At 42.3% G+C, this 20,391-nt stretch overlaps 1 protein-coding gene across 2 annotated transcripts in view; it reads right to left on the bottom strand.

Moving 5' to 3' along the window:
• Nucleotides 1-389: 389 nt before the first annotated feature.
• Nucleotides 390-20,391, bottom strand: part of TMEM150C (transmembrane protein 150C) — a 70,326-nt gene continuing 50,324 nt past the window's right edge. For both annotated transcript variants that reach the window (XM_008693287.2, XM_040625358.1), the window contains exons 2-8: nt 16,948-17,037; nt 16,049-16,102; nt 15,900-15,932; nt 15,393-15,460; nt 8,529-8,656; nt 5,097-5,274; nt 390-2,628 (exon numbers count right to left, since the gene is read on the bottom strand). In XM_008693287.2, coding sequence (XP_008691509.1) covers nt 2,420-2,628; nt 5,097-5,274; nt 8,529-8,656; nt 15,393-15,460; nt 15,900-15,932; nt 16,049-16,102; nt 16,948-17,027 — 750 coding nt within the window. In that variant the 5' untranslated portion in view covers nt 17,028-17,037 and the 3' untranslated portion in view covers nt 390-2,419. The remainder of the gene's footprint in view (nt 2,629-5,096; nt 5,275-8,528; nt 8,657-15,392; nt 15,461-15,899; nt 15,933-16,048; nt 16,103-16,947; nt 17,038-20,391) is intronic.

Genomic DNA, 20,391 nt, shown 5'->3' with positions numbered 1-20,391 from the left:
CTTGATCCCAGGACCCTGAGATCATGACCTGAGCCGACGGCAGACAATTAACTGACCAAGCCACCCAGGCACCTCTTCTGTTCTTTTGTTTTTGCTTTTTGCAGGCGTCAGCAGGGGAGGGCCAGAGGGAGGGAGAGAACCTCAGGCAGAGGGGAGGGCCAGAGGGAGGGAGAGAACCTCAGGCAGACTCCCGGCTGAGCACAGAGCTGTGCCGCAGGGTCTCCATCCCACATCCCTGAGATGATGACCTGAGGGGAGACCAAGAGTCGGAGATTTAACTGACTGAGCCACCCAGGTGCCCCACTGAAGTATATTTTCAACAGAATATCTGATGGACTTTACACATGCTTCAATATTACAGAAGAAATGTTAGTGTAAGAGACAAATCATAATTCTGCATAAAAGAATTTTATTTAGTGGTCAGATCCCAATGAATAATGCCAGTCATTGCTTGATTCTGCTAAAATGTGCTATTTAGATATACTCTTAAGAAAGTGTACAGTGCGTCACCAAAAGCTGTTTAATTTGGATTGTGTAGAGTAAAAGAAAACTTCATAAATCTTTGTTTTCTGATAAAATTTTTAAAATATAAAAATGAAAAAACAAACCCAAACGCAGTATTCAAAACTAATAACTGTCACCTTGGACTATTTACAGTGCGATGCCTTTTTCCTAGGAGAATGCTCTCTGCTTGGTTCTTCTCCTCGCGTTTCCCCTGGCACTTGTAGGTGTTCTCACCCCCATCTGATCCCTCTCTAGGATTTCTTCCATTCCTGTCTTGCTTGAAACAGTCATCGGTTCTCTCCTCTCTGCACCTTTCTCTGATACTCTTTTCTCCTACGCTTCAGTGACCAGTATTCTGTTTGACAGACATTTGTTGAGCACCCATACGTGCCAGGCACCGTGCTGGGAGGCAGAGAGAAATCCAGAGATGAAAAGTCATGGACCCCTTCCTCAAGATTCAGAGTTTGGGTTGAATTAAAAAACAGTGTTTTTCACATTATATTCCACGAGATCCCCAGGCTCCTGTGAAGTACATCTGGGGACTTCTTGAAACAAAGTGCACTCATGGAGGGTCTGTCAATGTGGCCCGCTCCAGGGCATTTCGAACTTAGAATTCTGCTCTTTGTGAAGCACAGCCTGAAAAGCCTAGGCCTATAATTTGCATTCTAAACTCTTCGCAGGTGGAAAGTGTGTGTTGGTCGGTAGGGGAGCAGCCATGCCAGTTTGTTTGGGGGGAAGGGTGATGGTTTAGTTGGTTTTTACAAATCCCAGGTCTGAAAAAGCCCTTAACCCTCCCCCCCCATCAAATACCAAATTGAGCTGTAGATACACATTAAGAAGCTCTCCCTTGATCTGGACTTGTAACAAGATGCTCTAAGACTCCTTTTATAAATGGCCAGCAGGAGCTCTTTTTATTACCTCCACAAATATTTCTTTGTGCTTTTCTGTGAACATTTTCTTAGCTTTGAACATAAAAGCAGCAAATGAAGCCTGCAGGTCACCTTTTTTTTTTTTTTTTTTTTTTTGCTTTTATCATGGTTGAACCCAAAACAAGCTCAGCTCTTGCATTTGGCCCACATCTTCTTTGTCCATGAGGCCTTGAGAGACTCATGGTAGTTACTTAAAGAAAAAAAGAAGGCAAACTATGAAATACAAAACAAAAGCTGTACATAGCATACTATGGAAGCAAAAATTACACCATACCCTCACTGCCCCCATCTTGTCCCATGCCTGGCAGACCACGTCCCTGCAGATATTCACATTTGGAAATATTTCTCAGTCACAGTAAAGTCCAAATCCTGGCGGTGGGCTTGTAGCATATTCCTCTCATCGACTCCACACAGCCGACCACTGAACAGTGATGAAGGGAGTTTTTATGGGGAAGTTCTTGACCCCATGCTTTTCCACAGGTTACACAGGGTCACATCGCTATAGTTTCCAACCAATTAGATGATACTCAGTCCATTCAAGAGTATTAGTGCCAGATTCAGAACTTCCTCATGAGCTGGTTCCAAGCCCTTTGGATCTGAAGGCAACTTTGGGAGTTGGCATTCTTCCCGTGTTACATTTGACCCGCCCTACTCTGTGGTAGGGTGATGAGGATGTCTGAAATAAGTGTTGAGAATGAGAAGAGCAGGGAGTGCTGGGAGAGAGAGGGAAAAGAAGTGACCATGCACAAGCTTCTTGCTCTGTCGTGCATATATTTTTAGTGTGACAGCGTGTATTTCGACACATAAGGGCTTGTGCTTTTTCGTGAAAGAAATAACTTGCCCTGAAAAGCTCATTTGGCAAATGTGGCCATGAACGTGTGTGTGTGTAAAATGGGTTATGAGGTTCTGTACCAAGTCCTGTGGGTGTGTCCTTCTGGCTCCTTCCCCCAGCACACCCACCTCCCCGGCAAGGAAAAGCTGATCAGTTACACCTGGTCGGTTTGATATTCAGAAGCTTCGGACAGGCTTTCGGAGAAGCTTAGGAAGTTCTCCTGGTACTCGGAACAAACAATCTCATAACGGTAGTGCCGGAACTCCACAGCAAAGGTGCCAAAATACGACAGGAAGCACATGACCAGACCCCACTGGACCCTGGCTGCATACATGTGGATGCCTTGGGCCATGAGGATGAAATCTGGGGAGCAGCAGTCAAGGAAAGTACCTCCAGGAGCCGCATTAAAAGTGGACTCTCGGGGCGCCTGGGTGGCTCAGTCGTTCAGCGTCTGCCTTCGGCTCAGGTCGTGATCCCTGTGTCCTGGGATCGAGCCTCGCATCAGGCTCCCTGCTCAGCGGATAGCCTGCTTCTCCCTCTCCCACTCCCCCTGCCTGTGTTCCCTCTCTCCTTGTCTGTCAAATAAATAAAGTCTTTAAAAAAAAAAAGTGGACTCTCTTCTGGGCATGCACAGGTTACAAGAAAGTCTCACTCTCCCTTCTCGCCAGTAGAACTTAGCTTGACAGCTTGCTCAACACACCTGTTGCATGAATAATACGAAGTAACATTACTGAGCTCTTCCTTTTTGCCAGACATGCGTCTAGGTGCTTGCGTGGAAAATCTAACTTAATCCTCACAGCGACCCTCTTATCATCAGTTCATTTAAAAATAGGGAAACTGAGGCCAAATGGTTAAGTAACTTGCCTGAGGTCACAGAGGCGTTAACGGATAGAGCTGGAATTCCAATACAAGGACTCGGGACTCCTGGGCCAGGCATGCAACCCTACCACCGCCCAATAAGCCGTGAGATTAGTAAGAGGATTTAAATTCCAAAAAAATTAGTTGGTCAGAAAAATAAATTTCTCTTTTTAAAAATCACTACAAGTGACTGTGGATTCATAGTCACCATTCTATCTGCAGAAACAATTTTGAACATACCAAATCACTAATTACCTACATTGAAGCTTTGTCTCGCAGTGCTACTAATAATGTGTAAGTGGCCTCTCTCCCTCTTCTGTCTAGTTTTCACTATTAATAAACAAACGAGACTCCTATGCCTGAATCTGTATGGTGTGTAACGCACACACACCAGTATACACGAGGCAGGAGCTGGGAAGGAGAACGTTTCAAAGCATGCTTTTGTAAAAAGCCAAGAGGCCAAGGACTAAATACATTTTTAAAGAAAAATCAGAAATGCTCCCTTGGAATTAGCTCTATCTTCAGAACTTAGACTTAAAATAGACTTAAAATCTTGGGAAGTTTTCAGAGAGCAAAAGAATATGGTGAAACTACGTCAGCCAGACTTTGCTCTCCTGAGAAGGCCTGGATCCGTTCACTTGGGAACCAAGACAGGGTTCCAAACGTTCAGAAACGACACGGATCAGGATTGTCTGGTATAAGCTGAAAACGCAAAATAAAGTCTGTATGTACTCTTCTGACTGAGGGCTCAAAATATTGGCAAAGCAATATTACCTAAGTTAATGGGGAAAGGGATAAATCTTCAAATCTCATATCGGGAGAATTCTGACCTTTTTACTCATAAAATATTTTATCAAGTGGCTAGCCATAAGCACGACTTTTGGCTTGATTCTCCAGTCCTTACATGTTCTCTAAGGAGCTGCAGAACTTCAAAAACCCCATAAAATGGTTGGCAGTTAGTAAGGAAAGAAGAAATAAAGACCCCAAAGACTCCAGTAACTACAGCACATCTCTGAACCATAAAGTTTTCCTATTTTAAAGACACTTTCCCTAAAGTGAGAGGGTGTGGTGGTGAAGAGTTCAAACTGCCTGAGCGTAGGTCGAGAGCCCCGCATACAGAGTGTGATCTTGGGTAAATGAATCTCTGTCCTTACTATTCTTGTTAAATGAGGATTAAAGGAATTGATACATTTAAAGTACTTAGAAAAACGCCTAGCACATGATAAGTGCCCAATAAATGTTGGCGATTCCATGCCCGAAGATGTAATCGGGTCAGCTACACATTCTACCACCTAGGAACCTTATTCCCTTCCTCTCTGGTTTCGGAGGAGGACTTACTGGAGTGAACACTTGATATCTCTCCGCCCCTCGGAACGAGTGGCTGATCTGATTGGTCGCACTGGAACTGGCGGGCTTCTATTGGGCCACGCTACCGGTAGGTGGGGTCACTGTGCTCCCTCCTGGACTAGTCTCGCGGGATGTGTTTGGGGTTAAGCTTTTCCTGGTTTCTCTGCTTGTTACTGAGTGGATAAATTGAATTCCGGGCTGTGACACAGGAGGCCTGCCACATTCTCCTTTCCAAATTAAATTAAACGAAATAACAGGGCCATTAATAAAGTCATAAATTAACTTTTTAAAAGATGGAAGGGAAAATAATCACCATTTTCGTTATGCATTCTGTGTTTTTCATCAAGAGTAACTTTTACGTCATTAATGAAAGGAGAACGCGTGACACCATTCCTATAAACAATTTTGAGAAGGCAAATCTTGTTCTATTTTTAGTCCTCCAGCTCCTCTTTGGCATGAAAAATTGGCCTGAGAGTTTTTGTTTTTATATCCATTACTGTTGTCTTTTGCCTAAGATTCTGAGATAATCTGACCAACATCCTAACTGATCGGAAATGGCGATTTTCTCATCTACATATCCGTGTTTTACTCGCACTGTCAAAGCAACTTCTTTTCACAAAGGATACAGAGGACCACACAGAGAGTGATAGATGCTGAGAGAATAACTCGTGGAATTCCAACTTTCCGTCCTTCATTCTTGATGTTGACTTTGAGTGTCAGTGCAGCCTGGATCCAGCAGGTCAATGTCCCAAATCCAAAGGTCAAGGAAGTTCCGACATTGTGGATTTCTTCATCATTCGTGAGCTAAGGGATGAACAGATAATGACAAGGAGGCCCATTTAGAAAAGACATGATGGCCAACGGAACACCTGAGGGAGAAAAAATAGGTAAAGTGATGTCTCAATAATGGGGTTATAGATTTTGGAAAGAGTAGAGTTCATCTTCACTGGCTCTTTGTGTCTGAAATGCTCTGAACTCTGAGGGGAAAAAGGGAAATAAATAGTACCCAAGACCTCAAGATATTTGTTTAGAAGAACCACTCAGGCAGTAGTAATCTATTCCTTGATTTGCCAGAAAAGTGTGGAAAAGCAAAAGCAAAACAGTTACACCAAAAAGAGAAATGTCAATTTCTACAAACATACACCCCAAACTTTGTTTTCCAGACTAAGAAATGAGACCTGGGATCTGGCTGTGTATTTACTAATTGAACAGGACCAATTCTAAGCGGGTCAAGATTTTACTGACATAGACAGCTAACAACACTTACTTCTACCAAACTGGCCTGTGTACTGTGACCAATTCATTGTTAATGGGATTTTGTTGAATTTTCCTTTTATAATAAGAAAATTGCCACCTAATAGCTTTTTCCATATTTGTAGATCCATTAAAGGACATTCGTGTTTGAAGATTCCTATTCAAGGCTTTTATAGAGATAATAGTTAAAGGAGACACATTTGAGTTATTTCATTTGAGGGTTAAAGATGTAAACTCTCCAGGGGCGCCTGGGTGGCACAGTGGTTGAGCGTCTGCCTTCGGTTCAGGGCGTGATCCCGGTGTTCTGGGATCGAGCCCCACATCAGGCTCCTCTGCTGGGAGCCTGCTTCTCCCTCTCCCACTCCCCCTGCTTGTGTTCCCTCTCTCGCTGGCTGTCTCTATCTCTGTCAAATAAATAAATAAAATCTTAAAAAAAAAAAGATGTAAACTCTCCAAATCATTGCCTACTGATGTCAAAAATATACTGGTTACTTTTTTTTTTTTAATACAGTGGTCACAGCGCGCCTGGGTGGCTCAGTCAGTTGAACATCTGCCTTCCGCTCAGGTCATGATCCCAGGGTCCTGGGACTGAGCCCCGTGTCAGGCTCCCTGCTCAGCGGGGAGTCTACTTCTCTGTCTCCCTCTGGCTCCTGCATGAGCTCTCTCTTTCTCTCTCAAATAAATAAATAAAAAATCTTAAAAAAATAATATACTGGTCCCTTAAAACATCTTTAGCAATTATATATTTTTTAGTTACACATGTGAGAAAATAAAATCTATAGTTGAGAAGATGGCTCTTACAACATGGTAAAATATTTTTTTGAATTGCCCATCGTCTTCAGATGTTTTATTGTTTGACAATGCTGTGAGAATAATGGTTGCGTCAAATCTATATTGCTTTCCTTTTGCAAATTTTTCTATTGCTTTTGGCTGTAGTATTTTTTCCTCTTCTTTGCAAGAAGCCACTTTTTTCTCTCTTAGCTCAAAAGACATATTTTCTAATCTTTATTTATTTATTTATTTATTTTCTTAATGCAGAGGAGACCTGTATTTATTTATTTATTTTTCTAAGATTTTACTTATTTGTCAGAAGAGAGAGAGAGAGAGCACAAGCAGGGGGTGTGACAGGCAGAGGGAGAAGCAGCTTCCCTGCTGAGCGGGGAGCCTGATGTGGACTCGATCCCAGGACCCTGGGATCATGACCTGAGCCAAAGGCAGACACTTAAATGACTGAGCCACCCAGCGCCCCAAATCTTACTTTAAACGACAATATCTCAAATTAAATTTTACTTCTAGGAAATTGGTTCTGCTATACACAGTCTATTCATTTATGATTTTGAACTTAATTGTTCAAACTTTAAAAACTTAGAGGACAGATGGAACAGTCTGTCTCTCATCCCGTACGCTAGCCACTCTGTTTCTTCACAGGCAACTAATTTGTTGTTTCCTGTGTATTCTCTGTAGATACTCCAGAAAGTGTTCTTTGTATGTCATGTCATCATTCATGGTTTTGAATATTTGTGGTTCACCAAAACAACCCAATCTCTGGACTTTAGGAAAGACCAAAAGGTCTACTCAGTAACTTCCATCCAGGCCCTGGCTGAGAGAATTGGTAGTGAGTGCCTGACAACAGGTCAGCCAGCAGCCACTCAGTATGTCTGGCTTGACAGGGGATGAGACCTAGAGTAGTAGAATGATGAGTGGGACTGCCTGTCAAACAACCCATCGATTCAAAAATAATTGTTCCGTCGCTCCTCTGTGCCAGGCGAAGTGCTGGGGAACGAGTTTTCCTGGTGTAATGAATTATCAGGACTGAAGAGTGGAACGAAAGACAGTCTTAGAAAATCCACTACCATATTTTTTTGAATGCCTGTGCCATTTGGATTTCACTCCACAGGCAGGGAGAGAAGTGTCAGGATTGGTGTACAACTGCAGGGAGGAAATTTCTCACCAGGGATATAAAGCACAGGTTGGAGGACATTGGGAAGGGAACGGAGCCATGGCAATCAGATAACCACTGTTTCGGGCGGGGGGGTGCCCTTCGTCTGTCTTACAAATGGAGACATTCAAGTCAAAAGGTGGATGATGGTATTGGCAAAGGAATTTTTTTTTTTAAGTAGGCTCCATGCCCAGCATGGAAACCAGCATGGAACCCAGCATGAAGCCCAGCATGGAGCCCAGCATGGGGCTTGAATCCATGACTCTGAGATCAACACCCGAGCCAAGATTCAGAGCCAGATGCTCAACCAACTGAGCCATCCAGGCACCCTTAGGGAACTTATTCTTAAATGTAGTGGCCTTGGGCTTCTAAATGTCTGGGAAGAAGAGTTAGTGTTAGTAGATCTTTATACAAGTCCTAAGTGTTCTTGAGAAATTCTGGTTTTCAAATTGATTCCCATGTGAGCCTGCTAATACGAAATGCAAGCTTTCATCCAAAAAGGATGAAGGTGTTTAATTTTAGAAAGGCCAGGATCCTATTAGTTTTCTAGAAAGTGACATTAGGAGACAATTCGTTATGAGAAAAAGCATGAATCACTTTGAAATCCTTTGTAGAAGATACACAGTGTTGTAGAGGCTGCTTTCCCCCACAGCCACGCTGTACTCCCAACGAAGAGTGAGCACCCTCACGTGTGACCTGCCAACCTAGCCCGACTGGCCCGATTCCAGAAGGACTGACTGCTGGAGGACCTGTCCTTATGAGGAAGCACGATTAGCATTATTTAAAAGATCTGTGCAGAATCAGTGGCTTTGACCATCCTCTAGGCGAAGGGGGAGAAGGAGGTGAAAAAGGCCAAATGAAGTACCTGAAAATTACCAAGTAAGGTCATTCCAAAGGAGGCCAGACACAGCGCCACCAATCCACTAATATTCAGCCATGGATTTAGAACCTTGGGTTTCAGTTGTATGAAGCGCAGAACAGCTACCACGAGAGCTGGGGATAAAACAAAATGTTAACATTTAAAAATCTAAGTCATGCAGCTAGACTCAGGCAGAGTTCTAAAGCCCCAACACGCAAGGTTAAACTTTTCACCATGGTGCATTTTTAAATCTCTGAAGTGGCAGATAATTTTTAAAAGAAACTTTTCATGCAATGCTTATGATTATTTGGGTGTTTTATTATGCCGACCCTGGGGGAGGCAGAGAGGAGTTGAAGCAGCAGTGCCATGTGTTATTTGAGTGGTGCAAGGGTGGTTCTCAGAGTTTTCAAAAACGAGGTCAGCCCTGGACCCATTGGCTTAGGAGAACATTGCAGAGGCCTGACACAATGATTAAGACAGGGATAAAGACAATCCATGGCTCGAGAATTCACGAATTCACCAATCCCCTTTAGTTTCACAGTGTTAGAACAGACACGACAGGAAGACACAGGGGAGAAAAGAGGGGCCCACGTCTAGACCAACCTGAGCTCCCTGTGCCAGAAACCATTCCTGGGGACAGGAGGAAGATAAGGCAAGTGTGCAATCCCCCCAATAACTTGTTTCTTCCCTCTTCCCTCTAATTCTATCTGGAGGTGTCCGTGGTCAAAGGACTGGGAGAGTCCATCTAAATTAGAGCAGTTACAGGAATCAAATGATGAAATCTGAATTTTAACATAGCAGATCTGGGGGTTTGCTGTGCACTAAAAACCATGCTGATTATATGAAGAAAGCTCAATTCTGCTATGATGCTACTCACTTTGAAAGGCCGCTCCAGCTTTTGAAGCAAATTGTTATGGGAGAATCAGAAAGAATGAAGGAATTTACCTAGAATTAAACCTTACTCTTTTTTTTAAGGTTTTATTTATTTAAGTAATCTCTATGCCCCATGTGGGGCTCAAACTCACAACCCTGAGATCAAGAATCACATGTTCTTCCGACTGAGCCAGCCAGGCACGCCTCAAACGTGACTTCTTTTTTTTTTTTTTTTTTTTTAAAGATTTTTTATTTATTTATGTGACAGAGAGACAGCCAGCGAGAGAGGGAACACAGCAGGCGAGTGAGAGAGGAAGAAGCAGGCTGCCAGCGGAGGAGCCCGATATGGGACTCGATCCCGAAACGCCGGGATCACGCCCTGAGCCGAAAGCAGACGCTTTAACGACTGCGCTACCCAGGCGCCCCTCAAACGTGACTTCTAATAGTAACCTTGAGGATGGTCCGTATTCAAGCCATGAATATAAGAATCCCCTTTTATTAATTGCTTAGTGCAGGGGTATTTTCATATTTATACAAAAAGCTGGGAGAGGTGAGTCTACGAATAAGAGAAAAAAAGTTCTCACAGTTATTATACATTATATCTACATATAAGGAAATGCACTTTCTACTTCCTAAGATAATTTTGACATTAAGGTTTAACAGGGAAAACAATTAGAAATGCAAGAATTACCCTATTTATACAGCAATTAAGTAGGTAATTATTTGCTAAAGGTTTTTATCTTCATTATAGGCCCTTATTAGTAGTCATTAATAAAGAAAACACACCCATAAATTTGCATTTCCTAAATTTGCCGAATGTAGTAATTTCTTTTTTTTTTTTTTTTTTTTAAGATTTTATTTGTTTATTTGACAGAAAGAGGGACAGCCAGCAAGAGGGAACACAGGCAGGGGGAGTGGGAGAGGAAGAAGCAGGCTCCCAGTGGAGGAGCCTGACGTGGGGCTCAATCCCAGGACTCTGGGATCACGCCCTGAGCCGAAGGCAGACGCTTAACGACTGAGTCACCCAGGTGCCCCATGAATGTCATAGTTTCAAGCTACAAAGTTAAGCTCAGCAAATTGATTTTCAGTTCCAAGTATCTCTGATCAAAGAGTGGTATACAACTTGGTTAAGATTTGGATTTTAGAAACAAAATAGCAGTAAACCATAATTTATAAAATCTCAAATTGTTCAGCTTTGATTTAGCTTTCAGTATATTTACATTTCATCTATTTCCCACTAGAGGTCATAGAATTTATAAATGATACTTGAGTTGGAAGAGTCCAAACCTAATGGTTTGGGGGACCTAGTTAGAAGTTATAATGTATCTGTGATGTCAACCAATAATGACAAGTATCCTAGAGGATGAAAAACTCAGCACAACTTCTTCCTACTTTTTAGGATGGGATTAGGAGGAGGAAGCCGAGAGGAGAAATTCCACTTAAGCCCTCTGACACATAGTGATCCTCAGATAAAGAGGTCATTAGATTAAGACCAGAAGCCTCAACACAGGGCACCACGGGAGACACTTGCTAGTAACTGTGTATGGATATTAGGACATAAAGACAAAATACTAAGACAGCACATTTCATTTCTTTTTAAAATATCTACTGAGGACGCCTGGGTGGCTCAGTCGGTTAAGCGTCTGCCTTCGGCTCAGGTCCTGATCCCAGAGTCCTGGGATGGAGCCCCACATCCGGCTCCTTGCTCAGCAGGGAGCCTGCTTCTCCTTCTGCCTGCAGCTCCCCCTGCTTGCACTCAATCTCTCTCTGTCAAATAAATAAACATCTTTAAAATAATAAAATAAAATAAAAATGACTAGTGGAAAGTATTACTCTAGCAGCTCTCTGGATGTCATTTAGTTGAGGGGGATAGGATCATACTGGAACTTTGGCTTAAGCCCTAACCTACTGCTGAGGCACACACGGATGGCTCTCCTTGTTGACCTATCCGGTCAGTTTGTTCCATTGTGCCCAGAGCAAGGGGGTCAAGGGCCATATTCCGTGTTACTCATTTCTCCCTAGTAAACACAGGACATGTATCATCTTCTGGTCCCAGCCCTGCTAGCCTTCCCACTTGTAATATGATGATAAATCATTTTAACATGAAGAGATGATGAAATTAAGCAGGAAACAGAAACCTACTTGGAGACATGAATTCAACCCAACACTCCTAACTTTCAGAACAGCAGTCCAAAAACCACACTCTGCCCTCTTTACCTATTAACACCATTATTTATCAGCTCAGACTAGGCAAATTTCCCTTTAAAAATAGATTCTGTGGGCAACTGGCTGACTCAGTCAGTAGAGCATGTGACTGCTGATCTTAGGGTTGTGAGTTCAAGCCCCACACTGGGCAAAGAGGCTACATTAAAAAAAAAGAGAGAGAAAAGAAAGAAGATTCTAGTTGAAGTTTTAAGTTGGTGGAAATTATTAGCTTCTGGTCCTTTAACAGTTTTATTAACAGGTTTAATGGAGGCAGATTCAGATTATTGATTATAAAGACCTTTTCAACCAAGTAGTGATTTAATTATACATGCTTGAAAAAGATTTCAGGACAGTGGGGTGATTTCAAAGCTGTCTTTATATATGCTGACTAATTTTTTACGACCTTAACGTTCCAATCAGAAGATATGTCTTTTAGTTTCATTAAACATTTTAGATTTTAGGGGCGGCTGGGTGGCTCAGTCAGTTAAGTGTCTGCCTTCGGCTCAGGTCATGATCCCGGGACTCTGGGATCGAGCCCTTCGTGGGGCTTCCTGTTCAGCGGGGAGTCTGCTTCTCCCTCTCCCGCTCCCCCTGCTTGTGCTCTCTCTTTCTCTATCAAATAAATAAATAAAATCTTAAAAAAAATTTTTACGTTTTATTTACAGTTTTGTTAAAAATTTTTAAAACCCACCCTTCTGTTGTTTATGGTATTTGGAACAGTCTTTTGCTATATAAGTATCCCCTATTTATCTATTTAAAAAGAACACAGAGAGTAGAATACTTGCCTAGTTTCTTTACTAAATTTTTTATGGTGAGGCTGACTGGGCCTTTATTTTTATTTATTTGTTTGTTTTTAAAGTGGGCTCCACGCCTCATGTGGGACTTGAACTCACAACCCTGAGATCAAGAGTCACACGCTCTGCAGACCGAGCCAGCCAGGACCCCCTGGTTGGGGTTTTAAAGTTCAAACTCAGAATAGTGCTCTTCATTGCGGTTCTAAACTGGTGCCTGGCCAAATCCTTTTTTCATCTGTTTAGTTTTATTGTTTATGCATCAATAATTCCTATTTATGACTGCAGTAGAACACGGCAATCACTGTGTTTTTGCTGAAGGAGGGGGAGCAGCTGCTATTAGGTGACCGAAATCATTCAGCTGTCAGCTTTATCCTCACCACCTGTCCAGGGCAGAAAAGAATATTCCTTTCAAGAAATTTGTCTTAGGTCTCTTTTCCCCCCCAGGGGATATAAAAGTGTGGATTCGGGACAAAGTGCATAACTGATTGCATAAAGAAAATAATTGAGTTCGATCTTTGATTATTACATCAAAAAGATAGAAGATCTTTGCTAACTGATTTTAATAAATGCTCCACTGACTCATTTGTAGATTGTGAATGATAATCTAGATGGCTGCCAAAAAGCAGTGATTTATAGGCAGCCCGGGTGGTTCTTCAAGTCAGTAATGCCGTCTAAAGTAATAGTCTGAGGTCCAACAGGGACTGGCCTGGGGAGATGCAAGCCTCCTCCACTTCAAGTGAGAATCATTAGTAAATGGATTCTTTTTCACTCTCAGAGTTGACAAATAAATAATTGTTGGTGTCCTCCCACTGAACACTAATCTTCATCAGTTTCGTGTCTACCAGATGGCATCGAAAATGACGGAAGATAATAAACACTGGATACTGCAATACCTCCGAGCGAGAGCTAGTGAAGGCTAAGTGCTTCTTGCTGGAACAGCGGAGGACCGAGAATAAGATGATGACGAATGTCATCTGGAAGAGGAGAGCTGGTTTTCATTCCTTTGTTTTTGGAAATGCTTTTATAATTAGTTAATCATAAGCTTTATAACTGGATACATTTGTGAGCTGTGCAAACTGGCATTTTGAAGATTACACACTGAAGACTATGGGGAAATATCAATTTGTCTTAAGAATGTGAAGGAAGCAGTATGTGGCTTCCAGCGTGTTCACTGGTGTCTTTAAAGCCCAAATGGAGGACAAACAGCTTGTGACAGCTTTTTAATAAGGGCAGTCTCCTGTGTCTCATGATTAGATGAGGTGGTATTTGCAAAGCACTTAGCATTGTGCCTGGAATATAAATGACTGCTATTAATTATTGTTATTATTGCACCCTGTGGGGAAGATCGTAGGAGTAGGTACCGACCTGCAGGCCTACGTGGTGTGATTGCAGGCAGACCAGGAAAGGTCCCTGACCCTGCAATTCAAGATTCTCTCTCGGGGCTTTGTGTTCTCTTAAATGCAAATGGCTCCTTAGCAGTCCTTTATGCCTTGGTGTCAAGAGTAGGAAAAAAAGTGAGAATTAAAGCTCATGGTAGCTGAGGCTGACAGCAGGGAAGATAAAACCTGGCTGGGGACTGGCACAGGTGCCCAGGTGTGTGCACCAGCTGCAGGAAGTACCGCCTTTTCCAGAACCGGGGAGTAGCCAGGACATGAAAATCCTGCCTACCAAGAGCTTCTTCAAAGACTCAGCAACTTCGGCATTAGGGTTGTATCTGACCTCCTCCTTAGTGGTGGCATGGCAGTCCATGCCTTCCAGACACTTCCTGCTCAGGCAAATGGGCTATGTTTTGGGGACGCCTGGGTGGTGAAAGGTTTTGACTCACACAGAGTTAGCTCCGGGGAGAAACTTTATTAACTGCAGACAAGTCCCCCAGTGTGCTTCTCATTAAACTCCACGGGTTCAAGAGAGGACTTTTGGGCCTCCCTGGGAATGTTCTCCATGTTTCTCATGTTTTGAGCCTTCTAAACTAAGACCGTGCCCATGTTGCATGCGGGACCAACCATCTCCCTTGATTTTCCAGTGAGTTCTATAGGTCTTTCCTTTTCCTACAGCAAACATTAGAAAAACAATATCTTAAGAATGAGTCGAACTTTTTGGGGATGGAGTTCTACATAGACAAAATCACAGGTCACCTCTCTGGGGGACAGGTGCCACCAAGGCTGCAATTCTCACCATCCAAAAGAACTATTTCCAGAAAACTGTTGTTGAAAAATGTAGCTGTCACTGGCCCATCCCCTGCAGCATGCCAACGATGATATTAGCTGACCCTTCGAAAGACACCGAGGAGACTGGCCTTGGGGAGATGATATACAAGGGGGACGTGGAAAAGGACAGAGAGGATGGCCGGGTCCCTCGATCCTCAGAAGGAAACACTCACATAACAGAGGGGATAGGATACGAAATGATGGTCTTGGGCCCTGAAGGAAAAGGATGGAATGGGGACCAGACCTGAGTATCAAAGTTTTCTTCCTTTTTTTTTTTTTTTTTTTATCCTACCTCTCCATTTGCCATCTTGGTATGTGTATATATGTACAGGAGACAGTGTCACCCATGTTAATGCTGACCTTTAGATTTAAATCAGTGTCTCCACACATCAATATTTATCACAAAGCCTGTGTATGCATTCGCCATCCTTGCCCGTGAAGAAATAAATAAGGCATTGTTTTTAACACAAATGTATTGAACCATACCACATTCTCATGCAGGAATTTTATGGCACGTGAAATACAGCATTTCATGCGGCAAAAGAAATAAAGTCAAGAATACACTGGAATGATAAAGATGATAAGGGGAAGAGAAGATGTAGGGTAAGCAGGGTGAATACTAAAGTACGAGAAAAAAGGCCCTCAAAACGAAAAGCCGGCTTCAGCATATTGACATGATAGGATACCAAATTATCAGCTAAGCCCACGGTGCTTTTGATGTGGGTCCGGGAAGATTTAAATTAAAAAAGAAGTATACCAGAGCACATCACGCATTCTGTCACTCTTCTTACCTAGGAACGCCGCCATGTTCATGACTTGACTGAACACACAGCTTGCAGGAGGCTCGTCACCTGCAATACTTGAAAATGATGGGCTGTTTTATTACTCTGATCTCAAAATCTGTCACCTACAATGGACCGAATGTCTGTGTCCCTTCAAAATTCCTATGTCGCCATCCTAACCCCCAGTGTGATGTTATGAGGAGGTGGGGGCTACCCAGGAGATACCCAGGTCATGAGGGTAGAGCCCTTCTGAGTGGGATTAGTGCCCTTATAAAAGAGATTCCAGAGAGCTGTCTTGTCCCTTCCTGCCGTGGGAGGACACAATGGGAGCGTCGCCGTCTACCACGCAGAAGAGGGCCCTCATCAAGGCCTGACTGCTGGCGCCCTGATCTTGGACCTCCAGTCTCCTGAGCTGTGAGACATGAGTTTTTGCTGTTTATAAGCCACTCAATAGCCCAAACTAAGTCACTCTCCCAACTTCTAGGACCCAACAGATCAGAAGAGTTATCAAGTTACCTTATATAGGGTGCGTGCTTCACGCCCGGTTTCCTGGAAAAAAAACACAGGTTAAAGTACAGTCATTTGTGCACAGTTTAACCTCACCGGTGGCAGAAGTTTTATTAAGTCTATCGATAAACAATGAATTACCCAGAGATCGACTTTACCTTTCGGCTGAATTTAATGGGAAAATTTTGTCATCTTCCACAGCTATAAAGTATCTACGAAGAAAGAACAAGTAAAGTTTATAAAACAAAGAAAATTTTTAAAAAAGACTCATTCGATTCCCAGTTTTACTAGACTAGCCACATTAAATCATATTCATTGTTTCCCAACTGGGAAAATCTCTTTCACTATGTTTACCTATAGACCACTTAGCTCTTTGAAGTTCAAATGTGATTATTAATTCTATTTCTTGAATTTTCAAAACACCCTCCCAAAATGATGGTAATCATTATAATCTGGAAACTGGAAAACAAAGAAATAAGACCTTTTAACTTTGAGCAAACTAAAATTAGAATTCAAATTGTCTAATTTCACAGGAGTGTGTCCACCTCTTTCAGTGAACTGCGAGGAACTAAAATAGTTTGCTGAAAGCGAAACAGTACTTGACATAAGCACACGTGGGAGGCGTTTTGTGATGAGCCGAGACTTACAATGTAACGATACCCGTTTTATAAACATACCAAACCCAGTCACACTGGACGATGCACTGGACTGTGAATGGAATCTTTAGCATGTGAGAATAACGAGCAAATCTTGCAAATAATGAATCCCTATCATCAGTTTATAGAACATTCATTACTGAAAGAACATTCGAACACAAAAGAAAACCAGTATTCTTCACTACTGGTGAATATACTTTGCATAATTTATTACTCAATCTTGCTATTTACTTTGGGTAATAGAAGAAGGGAAGCCAAGTGGGGACTTAAGCAAGGTCGAATTAGTAAACATTATTTTAAACTATTTATAAATATGCTTACAGAGCGATGCCATATACTCTCAAAACTACATTTCGATCTACACTGCGCCCGAGTCCTTAAATAATTAAGAGAATACTCACACTATCCATAATCCAGCTGAAGTAAACAAAGTAAACACAAGAGGTAAAAACATCCATACGCTGCATTTCTTCCCATCCATGCCTGTAGCACTGAAAGAAAATCAACAGCCATCAATAACTAGGGCAAAAATGCACCTTACTCCTTCAGGGAGGAAAGGGGGTTTACTTTAACCGAAAAGAAGTGTATTTTATGAAACCAGGATCCAAATCAACCATTTATGCGCGTGGAAATCCCTTGAGCCGCTAACAAGGATGATTGTTATCTAGCATTAGCTTAAATATTCCAGCGCCCTAGTTGAGAACTAAATGGGAGACTTTTCATAAACACAGTTATCCTTATATGAGCGTCAGTATTTTTAAGCAAGGACAAAAGGGTTTGCGTTAGGACTTTCAGGAGAGCCAGGTACCAAAGGCTTATCTCAACCTACTTTCAGTGCGATTATTAACAGTTGTGGATTTATGGCTGTATGGATCTGGCACGGCCATATATCTACAGCTTGGCAGACCAGAATGCTAGAAATAAATGCTTACTAAATAAATTAGCAATGCAGGAGGAAATGACAAATGCTTTGCTAATCTGAACTTTTCTCATGACACGTTATTGAGCAACTATCTCCGAAGACTCTGAAGATGAATGTTCGGGAAAACAATGTGTTGTGAATAATTTTTAATTAACTCCAATGAACACAATGGGGAACAAGAACAGATGTCAGGCATTTTGGATGTTATATTTGAAAATGAAAACAAATGAATAAAAAGATTCCCCGCCAAAATGGAAGTGAAAAAGAGAAGCTGCAGGAATATCTATGAGAAATCGACCTCCACAGGTGACCTGACAAACAGAAGAAGAATGTAATTAATAGGCATCTCTAAGGAGCTGGCACTGCTCATTATTTTGAGTTTTCCAGTGAACCATCAGTTGCTTACGAGTTTGAACCAGTGCTGCTACATATCTGAGCACCTCCATGATGCCTGCTTTTGCACGCTGACACTCCCTGGACCACCCAAGTCCTGGCATCAGAGAAATAACATGGCCCTCCCTGGAGGCTGGCGACCTGGAAGGTGTCAGGAAGGTCTTGGTTACCAGAAGTGACCTACCTGAGAAAGTAGATCTTTCAGGTGAGGGGACAGACGCCCGAACCTAAGAATGTGTCTGTGAACAGTCATGGTGGAGTCTAGACAGTTGTCTGGGTAGGGATGTGAAATAAATGACAGAAGCTAAGAGTTGAAAGACATTAGAACCACTTTCCACCAATTTAATCCAGTCTCCTCCAATCCAGTCCAATCCACAAGCACTGACATCCTGCTTGCGCCACGGACCGTACCAGGTGGTGGAAATAATTGAGGTGAAGTCTCAGGATTACAGCTATTGATATGGAACAGTCTATACAATATATAAGAGCTACTGTAGGAACCAGCGGTGCCTGGCTACCCCGTTTATGTAATGTGGGAGGATGATGAACATTTGAAGCACGCCCACTACGGCTAGTCAGTGTCTTTTCATTTATCTATGTCCAGAAAACTGTGGGCTTACAATAAAGCTATCAATTTGGCTAACAAAAATAATGTCATCATCAGCTATAGACGTAGCATCTACTTACTTACATGTGTAACACCATTTCCCCATCTTGCTGCATGAAGACTGAATTTTAAAAGAGGGAGGACATCAAAGAGAAATCACAAGGGAGGCAGTACTCTGGAGGTTAACCCAAGTGCAGTATCCTCCATGTCTGCAGTAACTAAATGTCCAGGGCACCGAGAATCACCAGCCTGGGGGGAACCCATGCCTCTTAACCGTTTTTACTATAGACCAGTGAATAAATCAATGCCAACGTGTTCATGGACGCAATCAAAATGTGGAAGCAGGAAAGTAGAATGAAGACAGTTGGCGAGGTAATTCTAAGACCATGGCATCAAGCTACAATAGTTTTACATGCTCGCTTCGTCTAAAGAGAAGCAGTATGGCGGGACGGAATTGGTACGGTGGTGCATAGACCTGAAATCCATCTCCGTCACCTGCTACTCATGTGATCTCTGCTATTTCATCTCTTAAGCCTTAGTAAGTAAGCTGATAACTTAATATTTGGTAGGATCGTGCTGAGGATTAATGACAATGTAGGTAAAACACCTCATACATAAAACGTGCTCCGGAAGTGGCAGCCGTGCCAACTCTAACTGCCAAGCAGACCAGTGCCTTTCAGGATGAGCTGCTCTCCCTCCAAGGCAGGGCTCAGGACAGCTTAATACTATCTTCCTCTCTGGGCTCCTGCTTTTCTAGAAGAATGCAGACATCCTTCCTGATATCCTTTGATATCTTTCAGTATGCATTGCTCTTCTTATCTTACTGTCAAAGCATCTAAGATGGCTAATGGCTACTGTCCTAATTATTTTATTTTTACTGGTTTAATTTTTTTTTTTTATGAGAGAGAGAGAAAGAGGAGAGAGAAAGCACGAGCAGAGGCGAGGGGCAGAGGGAGAAGCAGGCCTCTCACTAAGCAGGGAACCCGACGCGGGCTCGATCCCAGGACCGCAGGATCATGACCTGAGCCGAAGGCAGACGCTTAACCGACTGAGCCACCCAGGCACCTCTGCATGTTTAGTTTTAAAGAATCTGTCAGGCTTTTTCCAGAGTAGTTGTGTCATTTTACATTCCCATCAGCAGTACACGAAGGCTCTAATTTCTCCACATCCTCACCAATATTTGTTATTTTCTGTTTTTTTAATAGTAGCCATTTGATTTGCATTTCCCTACTGATTAGTGATGTTGAGTGTCTTTTCATGTGCTTATTGGCCATTAATATATCTTTAGAGAAGTGTCTACTCATGCCTTTTGCATATTTTTTAATTGGGTTGTTTGGTTTTTCTATTGTTGAATGGTAAGAGTTCTTTATATATTAATATATATATTAATCAATCCTTGGATATTAATCCCTTGTCAGATACATGATTTACAAATTTTTCTCCCATTATGTGCCTTGCCTTTTCATTCTGTTGCTAGTGTCCCTCGATGCACCAAAGTTTTTAATTTTGATGAAGTCCACTTTATTTTTTCTTTTGTTGTCTGTGCTTTTGGTCAAATCCAACATAATGAGGCTCTCGCCTATGTTTTTTTCAAGGTGTTTTATACCTTTAGCTCTTCCCTTTTAGGTCTTTGATCCATTTTCAGTTAATTTTTGCATATGGTACAAGGTGACTTCATTCATTTGCATATCCAGAACAATTTGTTTAAAAGACTGTCTTTCCCCCCATTGAATGGTCTTGGCACTTAACAGGGTCTTTTGCAGAGCGAAAGTTTAATTTTTTTTTAAGGAAGTCCTATGCCCAATATAGGACTTGAACTCACACCCGGGAGATCAAGAGTCTCATGCGCTACTGACTATGCCAGCCAAGTGCCCCCCACCAAAGTTTAATTTTGGTTAAGATCCAGCTTACCAAGATTTTCTC

Source organism: Ursus maritimus, unplaced genomic scaffold (genome assembly GCF_017311325.1).
Source record: "Ursus maritimus isolate PB19 unplaced genomic scaffold, ASM1731132v1 scaffold_8, whole genome shotgun sequence".
In the NCBI taxonomy this organism is placed as follows: domain Eukaryota; kingdom Metazoa; phylum Chordata; class Mammalia; order Carnivora; family Ursidae; genus Ursus; species Ursus maritimus.
Note: the sequence above shows the minus strand (reverse complement) of the source record. Positions and strands in the feature narration are given on the sequence as shown.